Source organism: Canis lupus, chromosome 1 (genome assembly GCF_003254725.2).
Source record: "Canis lupus dingo isolate Sandy chromosome 1, ASM325472v2, whole genome shotgun sequence".
Lineage (NCBI taxonomy): Eukaryota > Metazoa > Chordata > Mammalia > Carnivora > Canidae > Canis > Canis lupus.
Window position 1 is genome coordinate 119,590,806 of NC_064243.1, and position 25,612 is coordinate 119,616,417.

Below are 25,612 nucleotides of genomic sequence, written 5' to 3' on the forward strand. Positions count from 1 at the left end.
CGTGGGCATATGTGACTAATCAAAGTACTAAAATGAAAGCTGAAGGTCATATTTTATGTTTCAAAAACAGAAGAAATCAAGGCAAGTTAAAAGAATATTAAGTACATTCCTTTGTGTTTGGAATTGAAGGCGACAGACCAGAGCCGACTTAAATGTTGATTTAAACAAATACATTTTGTGTCTAAATAGACCCTATTTTGGCATATATTCATCATCACTTAAGCTTATTTCACAAACATGCCCAGCAGCTATTTTTGCAAAAACAATAATTTGGATTTGAAGAATTTCAAGGGAAAACAAGCAGGATTAGATCACAATGGAACCAATATTTTGGAAGAATACAAAGCTTTCCAGTTGCTGAGGATTTTTTAGAAAGTAAAAAGAGGATGGTCTACATACGGGGAGAGAACCAGGTTAATGAGAGGAGAAAGTAAAGAGCAAAGACTGCTTTCCCAAATGAGAGAAATAACAGACTAACAGACTGCCTTCTTTACACCCGGAATATAATCTCTCATCCACAATTTTTCAGAACCAGAAATGTTACTTTAAATAATTTTCTGCGAGGACAAGCACGAGAATAGAGGCTCTACAGTAAGTATGCCCAGCCCGACAGTGCCAAACACAACCCCGGCTCTGCTGGAGTACATCTTTATCACCGACGCTACCGTTCGTTCCTGTAGGACTGGCCAGTGGAGGTGGGATGTTTACAACAACGATGTAGGTAGATCCACCAGGCCCCCCGGCCTCAGGAGTATACCCGACAGTGGGTGCCCTGCACCATTCGTAGCAAGAGTGCAATTTTAAAAACAGCAAATATCAGCCTCACCTTCAGATGTACGTGTCATAAATTTCTAGTTGACTACAGTTAATGCAAAGGTAATTAGCTTTTCTTTACATGAATAACCCTCTTCCCCCCCCCACACACAATAAATACTGAAGGAATTATTTACTCTATAATTGTCTGCCATGATTTAAAGTTAAATAAATAAATAAAGACAAAGCCCTGCTTTGTAATCTCAGCACTGGAAATATATGAAAAATTATACTTACCACATCTAGTCAGAGCCAGTCCGACATTGGGACCAAAGCCACATATATATATTTTAGGCATAAATCTCTATAAAACCCATGTATTACACTCAGGAGACCTAAGCTATCAAACATTTACCATCTCTTAATACACAAGCGGTGCTAAACTGTACTGGTTAGTAAACATTCGTCATGAGCAAGTGCCAATATGGCTACTAAAATTCTAAGTGATGGAGACGACACAGCCGATGCCTTTGGAGTATGTCACACAAGATTGGTGACATCTATTTACATGTGAATAATTACACCGCTGCTTTTTGGTTATAAAGCAGGGAAATACAGCAGCACAGGGCCCAGGAACAGTGCTCTGGGTAGAAAAGTTTATTTGTGCTGGTGGGAGGCAGGTTTCACTACCAAAGCTGTGAAGCACACGAAGTTCATCCTGATGCAAGTGCTGAGGCAAAGCAACAAAACGTGGGCAACGGTAAAGACCAATGTAATGCTGCACATGACCGTGTTCAAGAGAGAAAAGACTTTGCGTTTTCGGTTTCCTTAGGCCTAGGCTTGGGAAATGTGCTTAGTTGAAATGTGCTTGGAGCTAGTAGGACTCTATGGTTTACAGTGTAATTTTTAAATGATCAACAAGGAAAAAGAATGCTCTCAAGTGTCAGGCGTCACAGAAAATCTGAATGGTGTTAAAATGAAAGAAATGAGAAAGGTGGAATTGGCGGAGAGTGTAAAGCTTTCTTTCCATGGCTGTCAGCGGCCTGGAGTATGTCCTCCAGCTCAGTTTCCCTCTCCTTGTGGGTTTTTTCCCTTCATGAGATCGTGGCTAGAGAGACTATTTCTTAAATGGAAAGAAACTGTTGCCAAATAGAGAGTTTTAAAGAAAAACTTGAAAATGAATATATCTTCACAATTAGATTCAGAAAGAAGAAAACACCAAATGAGGTCTATAGTGACTCTTAAAAGGCACTTTACAGTTTAAAGGTTAAAAAAAATCCTCTTACTTAATCCAGTTCATCAGCTCCACTGTATCTGGATCATAGAATTCTCTCAACTCGGAGAGTTCATCCATCATTCCTGGCCAGAACTGAAATTAAAAACAAAACAAAAACAAAAACAAAATCCACCCCCACACCCACAACTATCACTAAGGTTAAAATGAAAGAGGAGAAACTGCATATGACTTGTGAACTAGACAAACAGGGCAGCTGCGGCGCTGGATGGACCTCACCTCCGCAGTCCGCCCTCCTAGCGTCAACGAGCCAAAGTCCAAGACCAGCTCGCCAAACTATCTTGAGCCAAAGCTAGTAAGGCCTAGAGGGGTGGTCAACTTTTAAAACAAGAGCTTTCATTTTCTCTAGTAAAAATGCTGCCATAGGTGGGGTTAGTATCTAGGAAAACGTTAATTTGGATGTCACAGCAATGGCAACCGCGAGGAAGCTCACCGGGTACTGGAAACTGTGACTTCCACTGTGCCATCCACCCTTCAAGACAGAAAGTGCCCTTACAGGACAGCACTGCTTTAGAGCTGCAGACATGCGCTGGAACACAGAATCTCGTTTCATCCCCGCAGCTACCCTGGGAGAAGGTGGACACAGAAGGCGTCCTCCTCCCTACTGCTATTTCACTAGTCTGCAGACAGTGGCTCAGACAGATGACTTAGCCAGGTCACAAAGTGGCAGAGCTACCGCCTGCAGCCTGACTCCAAATCCATCCCCCTTCACTGTGATTACACGGTTCCCACTAGAAATCTGGGCAAATGCCTTGTTGTATTTTAATATAATTACAGGTACAATGGAGAGAGGAGTATTTGAAAGTAGGACTCTCCAGGAAAATCTGGTGCATTTGAATATTCTATTTATGCCACTGGTGCCTCCTACTCAACTTGAGAGAGTTAGGGTGATGCAGAGAGAGTGTAAATATCCCACTCTGAGCCCACGGCTTTTCTAACATAATTGCCTGTTTAATTCAACAATTAATTATATGTTCACTGCTGTATCAAATGACAATTGGCTAAGAAGCCTTGATCATCTATATACATCCTAGAGTGAACAGCAGAATTCCTATGTTGGAAGAAGGCCACTGACGATGGGTCTGTGCTTCACTAAAGTGGAAAATGTAATAATTTTATTTAAGAACCAGGAACTGGAACCAGAGTGGCACCGTCCGGTTGGTGGCTGTATTTTAACCCTGTCACTTTCCCTTCTTCTCATCTCATCTTTGGCCATTTTTAATGCTCATTCTCATCTTGTTTCCTGGGTGCATGAACCAGGAAAGATGCTGGTGATAGAAAATCACTGCTGGCTCCAAGTTTTAGAAGAGATGTAATCAGAGTGATTCAATGATACCTGTGTAATGTTCCAATTATTCCTATAAATTGGGATAATCAACAGAATGCCGATTTTTTAATGACACGTCCTCATTCTTTTGGTATAAAATATATTTCAAAATCTGTGAATTCAATGGATGTAAGATATTTTTCTAGCGTGGGAGTTGCTGTTGTTAATTCTGAAAATGTTCAAATCTAGTAATATCACCTGTAAACTTCTTAAACAATGTGAATATAAGTGTTAGATTAACTAACTGCTGTTTCTAAATGATAGGAGATTTCAGCAACACTAGTAAGTTAATCAACACGAGGGTAGTAATTTCACTAAACTCCCGACTTTTGAGTGAAGTGCATGCTTTTCCCTTTTAAACAGTATTGTCCTAAAGAGACATAAAGCAAAATTGCTACCATTAACAAGAAAATCTGAAATCCTTATTACAATCGCTCTGTAAAACTCAAAATCAGGCTTTGAAATATAGGAGTTCATTTTACTTAAAGGTAGTTCTGTTCAATAGTTGGAAAACAGCTTCAGTTTCAGGGTACTTCTTAATATACATAACATCTTTATTGTCTTTGTGATTTTAAATTTTGAGAGGCTGGAATATCTAAACCATTTCAACAGTCAAAGCTGGATGCATCGGTGTCTCTCCTGAAGTCCAGTACTAAGAAGGGCTATGTGGATCAGGCCAATCTTTGGAAGGAGTCTTCCAAGTTACTGACTCTCTTACTCAAAGAATGTCTACATAGATTTCCTGGAAATGACGGCTTTTTTGGTGCTATCATTTTTTTTTTTTTTTTTTTTTTTTATAGTAATGGTTTTCAAGAGGGGTGGGTGGAGGAAAAGATTTTGCCCCACCCCTAAGGGGATGTTTCCCAATGTCTGGAGACTTTTGACTGTCACGATTGGAGGGAGGTGCTACTGGCACTTAGGTGGGTAGAAAGTAGGGATGTTGACACCCAGGACAGCCCCCTAGAACAAAGATTTATCTAGCCAGAATGTCAGTAGCGCCACTGCCAAGAAGCCCCGTTCTATGCATTAGCCCCCACCCAGAGGGCCATGGAAAACACATTTCTAGACTCCCAAAATTTTTGATTCAGTAGGACTGGTCTGGAGTGAGCCACAAACCTCTGTATTTCTAACAAGTTCCTAAGTGATGCTAATGCTGCTTGACTGGGGACCATACTCTGAGAACCAGTACTGTATAGTGTAATTTATTCTATACAGTCCTTCCTCAATTTCACCAAGAACAAGAGATTTAAGTCCCCAAATAGCTGTAAAAAAAAATCAATAAAATTCCAAATACATGGCTGAGACCTAAGAAGTCAGTCTACGCACACAGAGACTCAGGAAAAAAGATTGTGATTGTGTGCGTATATCTTTAGTGCGAGACAAGAAACATGATGAACTCAATCTTTCCTGCGAGGAGGGCGTTTTATCACTCAGAACCAATGTGAAGAGGTCAAGTTACCTCATTCGTTACTAAACATATATTCTATTTAATCTTTAGTTGTTGCCTTCCAGAGGTTTTAAGGAAGTTTCATTTATTTACATTTAGGGTAATAAAATTCCCAGGGGCAGGGTGGAAGAAATAACCTGTTTCTATGTTTTCTAGTATCTGAGTAGGCACAGTGCTCTACCTGCAACAGTAAATGTTTTGATAAATAGGAACATGATAAATCATACTTTTTGGAAATATTTACAATAGAATCATCCCATATTACCAAACATGACTTTTAGCCTAAAACCTTGGCTTCAGATAAAATCTTACGTGAAGGGCTAAGCAAATAAAACCAGAAGCTGAGCACTGCTCTAGCTGGGCCTCTCTATGGGGGACCCCCTCCTCCTTGTAGCCTCCGCCCAAATGAGGGGCTGGACACAGTAGAGTATGAAAGTAAGAAAACCCTAAACTTAGAAAAATATGTCAGATTCTTTAAAAAGAGAGGGTGAAAGCTCAGTTGTATAGCAAAGTCTGGGCTCCCTGCCCAGGTACAGATTCGAGCCTCTAAATCTCAAAGACATGACAAAAGGGTCACCAAACAGTCAGCCTGACTGGCGACTCCCTGTCTCTTACAGAAGATTCTCAGAACTGAAGCACACAGTTAAAGCTATTTCAGAAAGCAGTCAACTGAGAATATGAAGAATTTCACAATTTCCTATTGAAACTGAAGGACAGCTAACAAGGAAGGCTAAGAGGCTAATCTGGGACTGTACATATTTACATACGCCCAGGCTCTTACAAAGATGATCGTAAGCATCTAATAAAACATGCAGGTTAAAGTAAGATGCATTTCGGTATCTCTTACTCTATAAAACAGGTAACGGGGGTAAATTATTTTTTTGCTTTATTCATTTCAATATAGGTCAGAAAATACCTTTATTTTCAAAATTTGCATTAGCTGAATAGTTAAGTCAAAACCAAAATTAATTAGAAAAATTAAACTGGTTCTTTTTGCTATAATGTTTTTACTTGTTAAATTCTATTTGGGAAACAGATTGTTTTCCTGTCAGTGCCAAATGCCTTCATGAGAAGCGAAGGAGATGTCTGTGACCTCAGCAAACCATTCTATTTGCCAATAACACACAGAATACAATGAATCAAAGCAATTATTCTGCTAAATTAATGATGGCAAGAATGAGGAAAATCAGTCTTACCTTATAGCACAGATACAGCAGTATTAATATCGGTACTGAATATCGCATTATACATATCTATATAAGAAAGACATTATTTAGATCACAGGTATTATTGCCTTACAGTGTTGCTTTGTAAACATATGACTTTTTTCTTTTTAAAACAACAGAAATGTACTTTAATAGAGCCCAATTCTCCAACTTGCCCACCATCTAAGTCAATGTAAGGGTTGGGTCCCAATCACTCATGAGATACTCACAGCTTCTATCATGTTGCCACCTTGTGAAATTACACGGGAGAACAACTCAAAACTGCATTTACAGCCTATTAATCATAACCATGCACTTATTAATATTTGTTCTAGGTATAACTTATAATAGTGATAAGTCTGGATAACTGTGGGGTTATTGGTGATTTTTAATTTTTCCTGGTGTGCTTTACAGTATTTCTAAATTCAGTATAATGAGCATATCTAACTTATGGTCTGGTTAAAAATAAAGGATTTAGAAATAAAATTAATAGTAAAATTATTTTAAAAATAACTCCTTATAAAATCATGTGTCAGGGCACTTGATTTTGGTTCAGGTCATGATTCAGGGTTCTGAGACCGAGCCCCACCTCTAGCTCTGTTGCTGGCCATGGAGCCTGTTGGAGTTTCTCTCTCTCCCTCTCCCTCTGCACCTCCCCCTTCCCCTGCTCACGATCACTGTTCAAAATTAAAAAAAAAAAAAAAAATCATAATGTGTCCGTTATCTATTTTCAGCTTCAAACTTTAGTTTCTGTTTCATCAGGCAACTACTGAAAACAACAAGAATTGGTATGAAAGAAATCCTAAAACTCTTAGCAATAAAAGTGAAATGGCAAAGGGACAGCACTGACCCTCTTTGGTTTATAAAGATGGATTGACTTCAGAAGTAATTCCCATATTTCAGGGCTGCATAAACCAAACGACGCGAAGACACACATGTGCGACGTCCAGAGGTACTTCATTCTGTAAGAACAGAGACAGGCGAAGTTCGACAAGTGCCAGCTGCGGACAGACTGCAGTGTGACATGCGACACAGCTGTACCGTCTGTGATAGGAAAATCTGACTAAAGCTGTGCAGGAACCATCTGCCAAAGGGTTAGTTATGAATATTATTGCCTTTCGAGAAAATCATATAAGTAAAAAGAGAGGAATGTTGGTAATTAGGGGGAAAAAACTGGTTATTAATAATATTTTGTACTGGAGAAGATGCTAAATAAGGACATTTTTATGGGAAGCATAATTATCAATGAAGAAGAGTGTTAGTTTCCAAACCACATTGCAAAAATATGTCAGATAAAGAAAGGGTGGTCGAATAAAAGACTTAAGCAAACAGATAAAGCAAAATACCTCATTGTACTCAATGCCAGGAATCCAAACAGAATGGTATGTATTAGGTTGTAGGCAGTTTCTGGTTTCAGGATGATCGTGCACTTTCCCGTCTGACCCGTGGATTGCTGGCTTTTGGAGTCACTGAATAAAATAGCACACATACAAAATTAGAGCTGGATACATAACTTCAAGTTAGTTAAATCTTTTTTAGAGATAACAGAAACTTACGCCTTCGTGATTTAGAAATGTGTTATTGCTCTAAGATAAAATGAATCAGCATCACTCAATTCTGAATTCGTGAGGATAAAACTGTTATAACTTAATGCATTAATAACTAAACTTCAACCAATTTCATTTTAAGTAAAAATTTAGAATGTTCAACCCTTTAAGTTACAGGAAAATAGAAAAAATTCTTTTGGAATCACTTAAACTGCAAGGTATCTTTAAAGATACTTCATGAGTTACTAGCATTTTACAAGTTTTTACAAATAAGAAAAAAATAAAAATGAATCCATAAATGTGGAATTCACTTCCTTTATGAACAAATGATCACATTTTAACCAAACAATACCTCATTAAAGATGTCTAACATGATGTTTTAAATCAAACGTGGCTATATTAAAAGTAGACCCATAAAATAAACAATTCCTTATCACTTAACACCCAATTCTTGCTCCATTTTCCGTTGCCATTGTTTTTTTTTTTTCCAGGGTTTCTTTGAATTAGGACCCACAGCTTTCACACTGCATTACATCAACATCTCTTTAAATTATTTTCAATCAATAAAAGTATCCTCCACTTGGAGGCCGTTTACTGGCTGAAGGAAACATATCATTTGTCCTTTAACTACTCCCACCTTCTGGATTTGGCTGATTGTCTCCCTGTGGCGGTGTTTAATACATTTCTCTATTCCCATGCTCCTTATAAACTTGTAATTAGATCTAGAGGTTAATTATTAGAGTCAAGTTCATTTATTCTGGCAAGAACACTGTATGGGGGATATGCTGTACTCTAAATTGCATCACACTGGGGAAGTGCATACTGTCCTATCTGGTTGTCTGAACTTTAGAGATGCTAAAATGGGCAAGTGGGTTTGGATGTTGTACCATTTGTTGTCAAGGGAGTGAGGAGAGAGCAAGAAGGGCTATCAATTTAAGATAAAAACAATACCTTTTACAGAGGCCTCACTTACCCTTCATAAAATCCCATAGACTTGGAATATGTATGATGGTTCCATGTAACTAGAGAACTCTTCTTTCCTAGAAATTCTTTCATCACCCTAGATTCACATGAAAATTAAACTGATATTCTAGGGTAATTTTCACCACTGGTAATAATCTTTACTTAGATGTTATATATTACAACCCAAACTCTGGCTTCTATGCTGCTACTAAAAGATTGCTCTAGACAAAGAGAACATATGTTCTCATCTTCCCTTGATACCTAAGAGAATTTCGCAACACCTCTCCCCATCTCCCCGACCAAGCTGGAAAGCTCTGATTAATCCCATAAATACAAAGCCCATGAGTTAATCCCCTTGCAATCCTATTCTTCACACTAATGCAGATGTGTTGCATAAACATAATAGTATCATCCTTCCTAGTACTAAAATGATAGAAATACTTCAAGTACTTGGCACTGATAAAATATCCTTCAAATTATTTAAAAGCTAATTAAAAATAAGATACTATAAATCTTAAATTACTTTAATTAATGTAATGCTTTTCTTCTAATAAGGTTCCAATACCCCTACCTGGTAGATGAGGATGCTCTAAAATTTTTTTTTTTTAATTTTTATTTATTTATTATTTAGTCACAGAGAGAGAGAGAGAGAGAGAGAGAGAGAGAGAGGCAGAGACACAGGCAGAGGGAGAAGCAGGCTCCATGCACCGGGAGCCTGACGTGGGATTCGATCCTGGGTCTCCAGGATCGCGCCCCAGGCCAAAGGCAGGCGCTAAACCACTGCGCCACCCAGGGATCCCTAAAATCTTTACCTACAATCATACACCAAGTCAGCTTGCAGAGACAGCTCATAGATTCACATTGAGCATGGCAGACATTTTCACAAAATACTGCAGGCCAACTGAACTTCCTGCTTTGCATGCAGTCTAGAGTCCTGTCGACACTTGGCGTGTCTGGAATAATATTAAATTACACTGTCTAGAATAATTTCCATCTATTTTCACAGGGCTAAATTTTATCTTGGGCTAGATATCGGGCTAAGAACACTTCTGAAAGATACTAAAATAGTTTATAGTCAATGAAATATTTTCATGGTTCAATGTGGCTTCACTCTTAATAATCATAAAACATCTCAACTGATCTGGACTCATTTTAATGCCCTTTCCCAGCACAGCTCTCTGGTGGCTGCGAATCACAGCTCACCAGCACCTTAATTGGCAAGATAACTACAGAGAAAAGGGCTTCCTTCTGAGCTTCATTAAGTTTTCACAAATGACAGTAGCTTCAATTTCTTACACTTAATTTTCTTTCAATTTAACATGGATAGTAAATGCAGAAACCTCCATCGGCTTTGTAGGTAGGTATTCTACAAGCTTTAAAAAAAGTCTTTATACTCCTGTGCTCTTTCTTTTAGCAGATTAGTAGACATGTGAGGTTTTTTAGACATAGTCAATTATTACTGAAGACTTTGGTGCATGCTAATAGTTATGGTCCACTCCAACTTTATAAGCCCCTTAACGAGACACAACAAAACAAACAATAGTTAACTCTCAATATTTCACGAGCAATAAAAAAAGGCAGCTAGATGAAAAGGAGAAAAAGAATGGGAAACTAATACTGAGAACAAAATGGAGACTATGAGTCAGTAATAATACCAGTTAATGACAACTAAAATCTACAAAATATTCTAGAAGTGAGGTACCATTCTAAGTACTATTGTTTGAACTTTCGTGTTTCTCACAAAACCCCATAGAGGAAGTCCTCTGAGTATCCTCATTCCATAATAAGCATAAGGCGGAACTGGCTCGAAGAGGACAGAGTTCCCAGACCTGTTTTTACTGCATTGCCTGCTGTCTGCTGTCCCTTAGCTGGTCGATCCTTAATTACTGAGTGTGTAGTCCACTCTAATCTGATTACAATCCCCTCCCTTGAGCTGGACAATACTACCCTATTTGTGTGTGATATTTTGAATTTCAACCTTGTAGTTTTTCTGCAACACAGACCAAGTTCATTAAGCATGGGATAGGTTTCTGGAACATGCCGTACCTGAGGTTATGGAAGGCAACCGCTAAGGCTGCTATCACTGTGATGCATAGAACAAATATGTAAGCATAAAAAAGGAGAGTATCTGAAAGCCTTCCGAATGTATTAAAAGGTAAGAGGCCAAATGCTTCTTCACACAGATACAGATTTGCATCAAAATCTCTAGGGAACAAATGAAAACAAAGCCAAGTATTAAATTCAGTACAAGACAAGTACACCACAAATTTTCCCTCAAAATCAGCTTGGAATTAATAGTTGAAGGCATAATGACAACTTAAGTTTTAAAGTCCCTGTAGAATTAATATAAAAAAGCAAATTTTAAATTCGGTCATACCTTGTTGCTCCAAACCCAAATTTTGCCTTCAGAAATTTAAATATGTGTTCGTCTGACTTCAGATTAAGAATTTTCTATCAGGGAGGAAGAAAATGAAAATTGTTATTAGTGCCTTATGCATGGTTTCCTGATAATTTCCCATTGAATACATGTATTTAGTGTCTAGTTTCACTGAACTGTGTGCATATGTTTATGAAATCAGCAAATATTCTCAATAGTTGTTAGAACTGAGGAATTCTAACACAGGGACTTTCAAGCTCTCTCCGTTCCTTTTTTCTTTTTTTTAAGCAGAATCATTTTTTAAAATATCTTACATGTTGAACTTAACATGTAAAATAGATAAAAGGTGAGCTTCTTTGGTCTCAGAGAGAGGGAGAGAGCTGAACCCCAGTAGAGTACAAATTTTTTGATCAGAAAACCAATAATATGATGATCTGAAACCTCAAACAGATACAGAGCCCACAGGGCCTGTCTGGCTTTGGGGTTTCTGTCTGCAGGCACGACTGACAGAAGATTTATCCACACAAAGACAACTAAAGGCCCCATGGTGGCCCTCAGGGTGAACTGACAAATGCCAGTGCCTATCATTAGTGATTGTAATTTTAATTCATATAATTTTATTTTTAATATATAGCTTATAAAAATCCATATAACATAAATGGGTGAAGAAATCCTGTCAGAAGGAAAATGAAGATAGAAAAGAAAAGAAGATGAACCCGGAAGTAAGGTTAGTACATAAAATACATTCACTAGAGATGATCCACAAATTTGGGCTTAAAACATTCAACTAGTAAATGCAGACAGAGATAAAAGCATAAGTTCTAAGATTAAAACAAACCAGTTGTTCAAAAGAGATGCTAGCCCTCCTAGAACTGAGACTCAAGAGAAATTTTCCCCATGGGTACAGTAAAAACAGCAGGAGTCTCAGAGAAGGTTTTTTTTTTAAATTCCTCTCATTGTATGTAGTTGGCAAGACATCAAGTACAATTCAATAGATGTTATTCTTTGGGAAGTCAAGAATCAATGGTCCAGGCAGGCAGCTCTCTACTGGCTTAATCCAGGCACAGATCACTGAATATCTAGAGCGGGGGAATGGATGAACTGCATATCTTTCAGCCAATCCTTCAGAAATGCTGATCGCTCAGCTCAAATAAGCTTTTGATAAGTACTGAACTGTATGGGGCTTAAGAACATAGTGGCAAGGACCCGGAGTGGTAGTGTTTAATGTGGCTGGATGAGTGAGAGCCTTTGATAGTCAACAGACAGGAAGAGGGACTGCCATTCTCTTATGGAAGAGAAGGAGTCTGTCTTGTACATGCAGATGTCTCCTGTTCTGAAACCAGCCTTCTAGAAGGGGCAAAATCATCTTAATAAATCACTGTGGTTCTGACAGTAAAATCAGTTTATTATCTCTCTTTTTTTTAATAAGTAATCTCCACGTCCAACATGAAGCTCCAAAGGGCCATACTGAGACCAAAAGTCGCATGCTCCACCAACTGAGCCAGCCAGATGCCCTGCCACGTTATTTACCTTAACCCAATAACAAAAGAGTCATTTTTTTTTGTACCAGAGTGCAAGAAAATGCTCTCTAAAAAGCAGAATTTTTAAATTTAGAGAAACACTTGTTTAATGCTTTTAAAGTTGAGCTTTTAAAAAGTTTAATAACTCACAAAGTGAGTTCAAGTTAGAACATATTAAAGAGTGAACAGGGGCGCCTGGGTGGCTCAGTCAGTTAAGCATCTGCCTTTAGCTCAGGTCATGATCTCACGGTCATGGGATTGAGCCCTATGTCAGGCTCTATACTCAGCAGGTAGTCTGCTTCTCCCTCTCCCTCTGCTCCAACCCCCACCCCGCTCATGCTCTCTCTCTCAAATAAATGGGTAAAAATCCTTTAAAAAAGAGTGAACAGAAATCCATGATTAAAATCAAGAAAACTGTTATTGAGACAAAGTTAAAGCAGAGCTTGTTACAAGTAAAACTGGTCACTCTGTAGTAATGTAAATTAAGGGTTGTTTTATTAACTTACCTTAATAATGCTGTTGAGAAAAAGTGTCAAACACAAAACTGCAAATAAATGTAACAATAGTTTCCCAAGCCTATTAAGGAAGCTTCCAGTCTTCAGATTTTTCTAGAAATTAAAACAGTTGAGTTTTAATTCTTAGATTATTTTATAAGCACTTAAAATGAGATTACTTAAGGATTTAAAATATCAGATCATGCAACATACAGAGAAAATATGTGGAAAATATAACTTAATTTCTATGAGGTTACAATGTCTTAGTATTTGTAAATTTCTAATATAATAGTAAATGAATTCCTTAATATGCTTCATAAGACCAGAGAACTGTCCTAGTCTTCCTTTTTTTAAAAGACCTTTGCAACCAGAGCATGGCGTCTGCCAGAAGGTACTCAGGATACACGGACTGAACAAATCTTGTGATCATTGATCCAGTAATTCAAATAGCACAGACATAGCCATAACCCAATTAAATAAAAGAGCTGTCAGTATTAAAGAAGGTAAATTGTGCTCTTTGATACATAATAGTTTTCTCATAACCCTTAGATAACTTTACAGATTATCAAATATCATCTAAGGAGTTAAATATGCATGATTTTTATTTATAATTAAAGTTAGAAGGATGAATGAGAACTACTGTTTTAGATAATCAACTAAAGCCTGTTTTTAAAAATCTTTGTGACAGCTTGTCCATGACAGCCTCCCTCCAAAGAAAAAGGATTTATTCTTCCCAAAGCAGAAAGTAAAACAGCTTCTTGATATAAAAGTGTTTATGAGAAATGTTTCTCATATGCTTATGAGAAAGAAAACAGGCTCTGTGACATTATATGAAGAAAAACAATGGACTCTTAATTAAATCTCATGTAACTTTAAGAAATTTGAATTATTTAATAAAGCCAAAAGATCGGGTCAATGTTTTCAAATGTTTTCAATGTTTTCAAATGTGACACTCTATGAAGTGTCCCCTTATTTCTAAATGTATGTATTTGGATTCTCAAAATTCTCAGAGTTAATTTTAAGTCACTTAAAAATGACCATGGTATGGAACGATGGGGTAAAGAGCAGTGCTCAGTGCTGTGATATCAGTAATAAGGTGTCCACCAACTTGAAGGACACTGTGATGAACATATTTCCCCAAGCAATGGGTTCTTTTTACTCTTGGATTCACACGCAAAGGTTAAAGATTTTTGCTCTTTTACCTTTATATCGATGGCATTCAAATAAGCTTTTTTGGTTAATCCCTGAACTGAGATTCCTAAATCTCTAAGAAAAGATGTCAAAACAAAGGGATGGCCCATCAGAAAGCTTGAAAACAGAAATGCTAGACCATGCATGTAAAAAACAAACAAACAAACAAACGACCCACATAACACCTAAATAATGTCCTCAGTGCTTTTTAGTAGGAATTTGGTCATAAATCTTCCTTTCTGCGCTGTATAAAAATAAGGCCCAACCAACCACACAATTAAAAAAAAAAGTTTGCTTTAAGGACCAAAAAAAAGTCCTACCTGAAGTTTTCTTGCAATTAATACTGAAAGATTAAAACTGATAAGCAATGATCCAAGAATCATAGAATTAAAAAACTGAAGAATGCAGACCAGGAGCAAACCTGTCATTTGGATGCCATACAGCCAGGTTGCCTGCAACAAGCAAAGATTAGATGGTGAAATGGATTTTACTAAGAGACTACCACATGCTGATATGTTTTGGCCACTAGCTGGATACATTTCAAATTACAAATAAAGCAGGAAACACACCTAGCTTCACATAAGTCAGTAAAAAAAAAATCCCCAAAACTAAATCATTTACATACTGTTTATTTTCTTTTAATTACACAGCACTTTAAACTTTGTAACTTTAATTATGGAGGAAACAAACAGATAATATGAGGTATAAGAAGCAACAAACAATGGCATAAATATATTCTGGAAATGGGCAAAGGAGTCTGTAGCATTCAATTTTCTTCTGAATTCTTTTACAGTTACTGTGTACGGTATTTTTTCTCATATTTTGTTATTTCTGATTTTTCCAATATTTCAGGACTGTGCCAAATACTGCTTTATTTTCTGTGTGTGCTTAATTCCATTAGACTGACAACTCCTCCCAGAGCAAGGCCTTTGACTTTCCACCTCATGGATCTAGAGCAGGTGGCAAAGAGCAGCAGTCAAGAACACAAGCCCTGATGTGAACGGCACCTGTGCTAGAGTGCTGACTCTGACATAAACCAGCTGTGGGTCCTTCATGTGCTAGAACACGTTCATCTGTAAGAGAGGGATGACTACACCTTCTTTGGAGCTGCCATAAGGGCCTGGCATAAGGACCAGATGTGGGGGATCCCTGGGTGGCGCAGCGGTTTGGCGCCTGCCTTCGGTCTAGGGCGCGATCCTGGAGACCCGGGATCGAATCCCACGTCGGGCTCCCGGTGCATGGAGCCTGCTTCTCCCTCTGCCTGTGTCTCTGCCTCTCTCTCTCTCACTGTGTGCCTATCATAAATTAAAAAAAAAAAAAAAAAAAAAAAAAGGACCAGATGTGGTAATGTTTTAAAATGCCTAGCACATAATGAGCACTCACTAAAGACTGCTCTTGGTGTAGAACTGTTGACAGGCTGATACAGAGAGAAGCAAAGCTCCTAAAATTTGTATGGAACCAGAAAAGACCCTAAATAGCCAAAGGAATGTTGAAAAAGAAAACCACAGCTGGAGGCATCACAATTCCAGACTTCAGCTCTTCTGTAAAGCTATAATCACCAAGACAGCATGGTACTGGCACAAAAACAGCCAAAGATGAATGGAACAGAATAGAGAACTCAGAAATGGACCCTCAACTCTATGGTCAACTAATCTTCAACAAGGCAGGAAAGAACATCCAATGGAAAAAAAGTCTCTTCAACAAGTGGTGGACAATGGATAGCAACATGCAGAAGAATGAAACTGGACTCCTTTCTTACACCATACACAAAAATAAACTTAAAATGGATGAAAGACTAAAATGTGAGACAAAAATCCATCAAAATCCTAGAGAACACAGCCAGAAGCCTCTTTGATGTTGGCTGCAGCAACTTCTTGCTAGATACATCTATGAAGGCAAGGGAAACAAAAGCAAAAATGAACTATTGGAACTTCATCAAAATAAAAAGCTTTTGCACAGCAAAGCAAACAGTCAACAAAACCAAAAGACAACCTACAGAATAGGAGAAGATATTTGCAAATGGCATATCAGATAAAGGGCTAGTATCCAATATCTATAAAGAACTTATCACAACACCCAAAGAAGAAATAATCCAGTCAAGAAACGGGTAGAAGAACAGACATTTCTCCAAAGAAGATATACAAATGGCCAACAGACACATGAAAAAATGCTCAACATCACTTGGCATCAGGGAAACACACATCAAAACCACAATGAGCTATCACCTCATTCAGAATGGTGAAAATTCACAAGTCAGGAAACAACAGATGTTGGTGAGATGCAGAGAAAGGGTGGCCCTCTTACACTGCTGGTGGGAATGTAAGCTGGTGCAACTACTCTGGAAAACAGTATGGAGATTCCTCAAAAGAGTTAAGAATAGCACTACCCTGCTATCCAGCAATTGCACTACTAGATATTTACCCAAAGATATAAATGTAGTGATCTGAAGGGGCACCTGCACCCTAACGGTTATGGCAGCAATGTCCACAATGGCCAAACTATGGAAAGAGCCCAGATGTCCTTCAACAGATGAATAAGTAAAGATGTGGTATAAATATACACAATGGACTACTACTCAGCCATCAAAAAAAATGAAATCTTGCCATTTGCAAAGACGTGGATGGAACTAAAGAGTATTATGCTAAGTGAAATAAGTCAATCAGAGAAAGATAATTATCATATGATCTCACTGATATAAGGAATTTAAGAAACAAAACAGGATCACAGGGGAAGGGAGGAAAAAAATAAAACAAGAAAAAATCAGAGAGGGAGACAAACCGTAAGAGACTCTTAATTATAGGAAACAAACTAAGGGTTGCTGGAGGGGAGGGGAGGGGAAGGGAGGGATGGGGTAACTGAGTAATGAAAGGAGCACTGAGTATTATATAAGACAAGAATCACTGAACTTCACCTCTGAAAATAATACAATATATGTTAATTAAGTGAATTTAAATTTTTTAAAAAAGAAGCAAAACTCAACCAATGTGTACACAGAACACATGCCACACAAAAAAAGTGACAGCCCCTAATAAAGAGCTGACACTTTCACAAAAAAGATTTAGTTATTTACTTGACAGAGAATGCACGTGAGAGCATGTGAGTGAGGGGAAGGGCAGAGGGGGAGAGAGAATCTTTAAGCAGACTCCCCGGTGAGCATGGAGCTCGAGGCAGGGCTTGATCCCAGGACCCTGAAGTCATGACCTGAGCCAAAATCAAGGGTTGGACGCTTAACGGACTGAGCCACCCAGGTGCCCCAAGAATTGATACTTTCTTTCCTCTCTGAAATTGGACAACTCCATATTTTACTGGAATATGAAAAATTCTGCTTTTATTTAGCAGCAAATTAGATCTCCCTCATAGTTTTGTTTTCTTAACCTCGAAGGAAACAAACCTATTATCAAGCATCTAAGGGCACAGTCTGCAATGGTTCAGTGCTTTTGCTTGGTGTTAACAGAAACTCGGATGTTAAGATTATAAAGACACAATATTTTATTGTTAGAGATTTAGAAGATCTAGGGAAACATAAGAAAGAAACAATAATGGATAGAAAGGTGGGCTCTAAAATCGAAATCCAACACCATTACCTACAGAAATAATATTGATTTCAGAGTGGTGTATGATATTTCATGTAGCATTTTACTTATTTCACATTATATTGTATCCTTTTCTCACATCAATGACTATTCTGTGAAAACTTAATTTTAAATGGCTACATAACATTCTACCATATGCCATAATTTGTCTGCCAGTGGACCATTTGTTTCCAGCTTTTTATTACTGTCTAAATTAATGTTATGAACATCCCTTAAAAAACAAATCCTCAGATCATAGTATCTGATTACACTCATCCACCCTTATCTGCCATGGATATGTTCCAAGACCCCCAGGGGATGCCTGATATCATGGACGGTACTGAATCCTATACATAGTACGTTTTCCCCTGTACGTACATACCTGTGATAAAGCTCAACTTATTCGGCACAGTTAAGAGATTAACAACAATAATCAATAATAAAAGAGAACAATCATAACCAAATATGGTACAAAATTTATGTGAATGTTGTCTCTCTCAAAATCTCTACTTATGCTGTACTCCCTCTTCTTGTGAGGTTACGTGGTAAGATATCTAGGTGATAAGATGAAGGGAAGTGAGTGATGCAGGTGTGGTGACACAGCATTAGGCTACTACTGGCCATTTATCAGAAGGTGGATTATCTGCTTCTCACCGTGGCTGACTGCACATATGAAACCGTGGATAAGGTGGGGGGTGTGACTTCTGTAGCTACTTAACTTGCTCACTGTTGTATACTTAGTGCCTAAAACAACACCCACTAGATCAGTGTGGCTCAATACATAAGGAATGAATGAGTGAATGAATGAATGTATTTCCTTAGGAGAGATTCCTAAAAGTGTAATTACTGGTTAGTGAAGAAATAGCTTTTCCTTTTTAATAACTTTATTGATATAATTCATATACCACAAAATTCACCTATTTAAAGTGTACAATTCATGACTTTTAGTATTAATAGAGTGGTGCAAATATGACCAGAATCTAATTTTAAGAGATCCTCGTCGTCTCCCCAACACCCCACCCCCCACCACCAAATTCCATAGTCCTCCCTCCTTACTCTCTTCCCCTCATTCCTGGCCAACACTTACCTACTTTCTGCCTCTAAGGATTCGCATATTCTAGACATTTCATATAAATAGAACCCCACAATATTTGTTTTTTCTGTGCCAGGCTTCTTAGCACTATGTTTTCAAGGTTCATTCATCATGCAGTAGCATGTATCACTACTTCATTCTTTTTTGCTATTGAACGATATTTCATTGTACCACATTTTGCTTCCCCATTTATCAAGTGTTGGGCATTTGGGTGGGTTCCACTTTCTGGCCATTACAGTCATGCTTCTATAAACATCCATGTACAAATTTTTAAGTGGATGTGTTTCCATTTCTCATGGGTATGTACGTGGCAGCAGAATTGCTGGATCACATGGTAACTCTATGTCTAACACGTGAGGAGATGCTAAATTGTTTTCCAAAATGGCTGCACCATTCTGTAATCCCGCCAGCAATGTATGAGAGTTCCAACATCTTCACAACCTTGCCAACATTTGTTATCATCTGTCGTCGTTGTTGTTGTTTTTAGATTTTAGCCATCTGAGTAGGGGGGAAATGGTATCTTACTTTGGTTTTGATTTGTGTTTCCCTAATGAGTAATGAGGCTGAGCATCTTTTCATGTGCTTGTTGGACATTTACATATCTTCTCTGGAGATATGCCTATCCAATCTTTTGCCCATATTTTATTGTTGAAAGAGTTCTTTATATATTCTGGAAGTGCCTTATCAGATACAGGATTTGCAAATATCCTCTCCCATTTTGTGAGTTGTCTTTTCATTTTAATGGTATATTTTGAAGCACAAAAGTTTTCAATTTTGATGAAGTCCAATTCATCTATTTTATCTTTAGTCACTTGTCCTTTTGATGCTGGATCCTAATAAAAAGGCTTGGCTTGCTCCGAGGTCAGGAAAAATTATTTCTGTCTTCTAAATGTTTTATAGTTAAAAAAAATAAATGTTTTATATAAAGTTTTAGCTCTTACAACCAGGCCTATGATCTATTTTGAGTTAATTATTGTGTATGGTGAGAGAGAGGAGTCCAACTTCATTCTTCCGCATGTAGATATCTAGTTATCCCAGCACCATTTGTTGAAAAGATTCTTCTTTCTCCATAATTATCTTGGCACTCTTGTTGAAAATCAAATTGACTGTTTATTTCTGGTGAAGATTTATTTCTGGTCTCTCAATTTCATTCCAATGATTGATGTCCATCCTTCTACTAGGATCACACTGTGTTGATTACTATAGCTTCAAAGTAAGTTCTGAAATTGGAAAGTGTGAGTCTTCCAACTTTATTCCTCTTTTTCATGATTGTTCCAGCTATTCTGAGTCCCCTGAGTTTCCACATGAATTTTAAGATCAGCTTGTCAATTTCTGCAAAAAATTAACCTGAGATTCTGAGAAGAATCAAGTTGAGTCTGTACAACAATCTAGGAAGTACTGCCATCTTAACAACAGTGAGTGTTCCAATCCATGAACATGGGGTATCTTTCCAATTTATATAGGTCTTTAAAATTCTCAATGTTTTACACTTTCCGGAGCATAAGCGTAAGCACTTCTTTTGTTCAATTTATGCCTAAGTATTTTATTCTTCTTGATGCCTTTCCTTCTAGGAAATATTGGTATTTTTTGCTCCATTTCCTATTGGGGTATAAATATTTTTATTGATTTGTAGGACTTCTTTAAGGATAACAAATCACTCATGAATACATTTAAGAAAATAAATATTTTGCCTGCCTTTTTTGAGTTATGGTGTTTTGTGGTGCTGCCAGTTCTTTTTTTATATCAAATAGGCATAATTCTAGAAAAAGGAACAGTTTACGTTGCAACAAGATTGCACAGTTTTATAAATGTAATGATAGCCTAGGTTCATAAGAACATTGTTGGTGAGCAGACAATGTAAAATTGAGCAGTACTGTATATTAGAAAGTTCTAGATTATCAGCAGTAGACCTGATGTTTGACATCAGCTCACTTCGCAATTCTCCAAGTTTCTATCCTTTGCAAAATCTGGGAAAGTTTCATTCTTTCAAAAAGTACTTTTTAAAATATTTTTTTTCAGCCTCATGTTCTCTTTCTCCTTTGGGGATTCTGATTATAAGAACATTAGAGTTTTTGTTAGAGCCCCACAGGTCCCTGAGGTTTTTTTTTTTTTTTTTCCAGTCTGTTTTCTCTTGTTCAAGTTAGGTAATTTCTGAATTGTTCCATCTTCAAGCTCACTGGTTCTTTTTTCTGACCACTCCATTCCTCTGTTGAGCCCATCTATTGAGTTTTTAATTGTCATTATCAGAGTTTTTTAGCTCTAAAATTTCCATTTGCTCCTTATTTTTAGCTTCTGTGTGTTTGTTGAGAATTTGTTTTTCATTTGTTTCAAGTGTGTTTGTAATTGGTGAAAAATTTTTATAATGGCTGCTTTCAATTCCTCATCAGATAATCCAACTTCTGTGTGTTGGTATTGGCATCTGTTGATTGTCTCTTTTCACTCAACAGAGATTTTCCTGGTTCTTAGTATAAGAAGTAATCTTCAATTGCACTGTATTATGTTATGGGACTCTGGATCTTTTTTAAATTTCTGTGTCAGTAGGCCTCCTCTGATACCATACCAGCGCTACGACAGTGGGGGAAGAAGGATGCTGCTCCATTATTTCCAGATGGGGTTAGATGTCTGGGTTTTCCACTTGGCCCCCACTGACTTTTGGGAGACCAGGGAGAGGAATGCCTCATTGCCAGGAGATGGTGAAAGTTTAGGTGCTCTACAAGGTTTCTGCTGATACCATCCTGGCTGAGAAGGGAAGGGATGCCACATTACTGCTCTTCGCATGGACTTCGTTGACACAGTGTGGGGTAGGGAGGGTGAAGGGAGAGAGGGAGTCTTGTTACTTCTGAATGGTGGTTAGAACCCCAGCTTCCCTGTTGGTTCTTTTTTCTTTCTTTCTTTTCTTTCCCTTCCTTCCTTCTTTCTCTCTCTCTCAAATATTTTATTTATTTATTAAAGAGAGACACACAGACATAGGCAGAGGGAGAAGCAGGCTCCTTAAAGGGAGCCCGGTGTGGGACTCGATCTCGGACTCTGGGCCCACACCCTAAGCCAAAGGCAGATGCTCAACCACTGAGCCCCCCGCCCCCCCCCCCCAGCTGTCCCTGTTGGTCTTTTCTGACACCATCCTGTCGGGCAGGGAAAGGGATATCTCATTACCACTGGATGAGGGCTGAAGGTTCTCCACATGGCCTTCACTGATGCTTCTGGGAGATGGTGAAAGTGCTGCCTCCCTAGCCAACTCCGTCTGACAGAGCCCTAGCAGAAGGGGAGAACCTTGTTACAGGTGGGTGAGGGTAGAAGTCTAGCTCCCCACTGACCTCCTGCTGATGGAGGTGGGAGTGAAGCTGCAGTTTTTTCTGTGCTGTTTGCCTGAAGTACTGCAGTTAATGTCCAAATGTTTTCTATCTTGCTAGAGATGCCCTGCCTCCCTTTTCCCAGTCCTTTTGTTTTTCTTGGGCCTTCTGATGGAGTCCATTGGTGTTTCCTGGTTGCTGACTTTTCCAGCACCTTCTCTGGGATATGTGAGGCTAAAAGAAAACCCAAGTGCCTCACTGCCATGTTCTTCCCCTGGGCATGAGGGCTCTAAGCAGCCTGCTTTCGTTTCTTCCCCACTCAAAATCTTCTTATGTGTGTTTTATATATACTGTCCAGGGCTTTTAGCTGCACTAAGTGGGAGGAACAGGGAGCAGTACATTCACTCCATCTTGTCTGTAACCATATGGAGTACTTTAAAATTTCCTCTTACGTAGTGATCATTAATGTGTCTTGCAGTTTTCACAATGGGTTAATAAAACTTCATTAGCTTCCATATTCTTAGTCTTTAATGGAGCAAAAGTATATGCTTTATAATACCATCTACTGTTCTGCTCTGTATGTAAAAAGCCTATACACATTTCTAAGTGAAACTTGAGCTTTTGATGGTAAGAGATTTTCCATCACCCGTGAAGAGATAAAATGTACTAAAGAGGATACTACTTCTTGTCACATCAGACTCTGAATTTGCATTACCTTTTTCTATACCAACAATTCTGACTCTCCCATTTGACATGATTAGAGGTCAGTGATTCCAATTTATGAAGAAACTCCAAGAAGGCTCCAAGAAGGTACACTTCAAAGAGCTGGTTATTTCCATATCCAATAGTAGCAACTTGGTTTTACAATTTAGGATTCTTTCATTATACTGATCCTCTCAAATTTTTGCTACTTATAACTACTACCACTAATATTAACATAGTTTCAACTAGGAAAGTTCAACAAAGTGTAGAAGTGAATAGGACAGAAATTACCTGTATCATTCGTTAGTTTTGTGTGTTTTGTATGTGCCCAAACAGTATCTTTTATTGTTTTCTATTTTAAAAGAAAACAAAAGTAATATGTGTTCATTAAAGAAAAATTCATAAGATTTAAAGGACAAAAGGAATTTAAGAACATGAATCATATCAATCACAGTCCGCCTACTGCTAATACTTGGTTGTATATCTTTCCAGAAACTTTTCTCACTTTCCCTATATATGTTTTATTTTTATTTTTTCTAGTTTTATGGTTTTTAAAAATATTTTATTTATTTGAGAGAGAGAGAGAGAGAGCAAGAAAGAGTGAGCAAGCAGGGGGAGGAGCAGAGGGAGAAGGACAAGTAGACTCCATGCTGAGGGCAGAGCCCAAGGTGGGGCTCGACCCCACGACCCTGAGATCATGACCGGAGCTGAAATTAAGAGTCCCACACTTAACTGACTGGGCCACCCACCTGCCCCATATGTGTTTTACTTTTTAAAAAGAGAGAGGTAAAAGAATACTGTTACACTAATAAACCATATTTATTTAACAATACCCTATTGCTATTGACTTAGGTGGTTTCCAGCTAGCTTTTTCTTATTACAGTACAACTAAAACAAACATGTTTGATTATTTCCTTAGGCTAAATCTCTAGAGGTGAAAGTGTCAGTGAGAAGGAAAACACATTTCCAGCTTTTCTGTGAAATCATGCTGCAGAAAAATGTTACATATTTGTTTTCAAAATGTCTCAACATTTATTTTTTATGTGAAAATGTACAGAACTCTTTTGAAAGTACTTGGTAGAAAGGGAGGAAACGTTCTATTACATACAAAGAGAGAAAGGGAGACCAACTGGCTCAGGAGTGCATGCCATGGAGAAATACAAAGGCATCTAGGCTCCCCGTCCCCATGACCAAGCTACGAAGAGATTCCAAAACAGGAAAAGCAAATCTAAACAGACATCGCTTCATTTGTACACAAGGCTTTCTGAGGCACCTGGAGCTCTCCTACCATCATTTAGTATCCTATATATGCACTTCACACACACCCACACACGACACACACATTAGTTTGCTCTAACTACTAACTACTTGCTTTCCTTCATTTTACCTTCAGATCTTCCCCACAACACTCCATCCAAATTCCACTCTTCTTATTTGTGGCCCAGCTGGAGCCTCCCACTTTCTAGCCTAAAAAGAACCTTCTTGGACTTCTAGCGCTTATTATTACTAGGAATTAGACATCTAATTGGTCTAGTGGTCCACATCCTTATTTCCCATGCTGGAGCACACACACGATGTCTCACACAGGTGCCACTGCTCTGTCGTGCCTCCCCACTACCCAGCAGATGGACAATGTCCACTCGCTGGTGGACTTCAATGTTTCCTAATTCAGATTCAGTCACTCTCTCTAAAGACTGTTGTATCTCTTTTGACATGGAATAAATGAATGCGATTCTTTTGCATTCAACTGTCTTGCTGCCTCAGAATTAGAGAGAATATTTTATTATACTGGGAAATACATTACGGTTACTTAAGAATAGTTACAATGAACAATTTTTAAAACATACACAATACATTAAAACACGTTGCTGCACGTGAAAAATACTTTGCCATTAAATGACAGCAGCACACATGGCTGTCACACACTGTAAGACAAACAACGGCTCCCTGTGTGGCCTTTGGTCAGGCAAGAGGAATTCCCATCTCACACTTGATAAATGTCACTATGAAGATTTTATACAGTACCACAGAAAGGTGCTATGTACCCACTGATTTCCTTGCGGGACCAAGGCAATACATTGTAAGACATTTTATAAGAGCCATCTTACACTTTAAAATCTAAATCATCTCTGTAAAGGACAACTGATCTAGACATTTGTGCTCCAGATAAATCCATCTTTTAATGTAAAATAAACAGAATAAAAGTTAAGGTGGTCAGAGAGGCTGCACAGATTATTCAACTTCAATTGACCACAGCATATTTACATTACGGCTAAGAAGCTGCTTCAACTTTATTGTTCACGTGTGCACATTTTGAACTCATTCTGTGATATAAAACACTAAACAACGACTATCTTGAACGAGCAGAAAGCAAAGCTTACCTTCACTGCTGGCAGCATGTCCAAGGAGTCCAGTGTGAAGAGCACTAATGCTTGCATCAGCATCATAAATTGATTAAATTGCCATGTCAGACTAAAGAGAAAAGTTGATATGAAAATGGCAAGAAGTGTCAGCCTCTGTAAAAAGAAAACCTTTGTATAATTTCCACGTCTCTAGTAATAAAGAGCCCTGCAGACAAGTTCTCTCAAGAGCAGCCAATATCTCTATAAACCAAATAGAAAAACCATAAACTGTTGCTCTGAAAACCCTTGCATTTGTTATTTAAGCTCTAAATATCCTAAAGTGACACTGGGCATATAAATATTCACATAAGGTATGTGTACTCCACAGTATTATGGAAGCGATAATGCACCAAATCACATCTCAAGGGCAATGGCTTAAGGATTCTGACAGTTCTGCAGAAATTGTGTGTGGGTTTGCTGCAACTATTTGAGGGC

The 25,612-nt window shown here is 38.1% G+C and overlaps 1 protein-coding gene across 9 annotated transcripts in view; it reads right to left on the reverse strand.

The window, feature by feature from the left end:
• Window positions 1-25,612, reverse strand: part of DPY19L3 (dpy-19 like C-mannosyltransferase 3) — a 69,658-nt gene that overhangs the window by 12,780 nt on the left and 31,266 nt on the right. For 6 of the 9 annotated variants that reach the window (XM_025425250.3, XM_035712160.2, XM_035712149.2 and 3 more), the window contains 9 exons: window positions 25,157-25,291; window positions 14,439-14,570; window positions 12,940-13,041; window positions 10,914-10,987; window positions 10,583-10,741; window positions 7,373-7,495; window positions 6,877-6,988; window positions 6,018-6,074; window positions 2,040-2,122 (listed from right to left, as the gene is read on the reverse strand). In XM_025425250.3, coding sequence (XP_025281035.1) covers window positions 2,040-2,122; window positions 6,018-6,074; window positions 6,877-6,988; window positions 7,373-7,495; window positions 10,583-10,741; window positions 10,914-10,987; window positions 12,940-13,041; window positions 14,439-14,570; window positions 25,157-25,291 — 977 coding nt within the window. Of the gene's footprint in view, window positions 1-2,039; window positions 2,123-2,154; window positions 2,577-6,017; window positions 6,075-6,876; window positions 6,989-7,372; window positions 7,496-10,582; window positions 10,742-10,913; window positions 10,988-12,939; window positions 13,042-14,438; window positions 14,571-25,156; window positions 25,292-25,612 lie in introns of those variants that run through there. The other 3 variants (XM_025425253.3, XM_035712162.2, XM_049096051.1) reach the window with 2 other exon arrangements.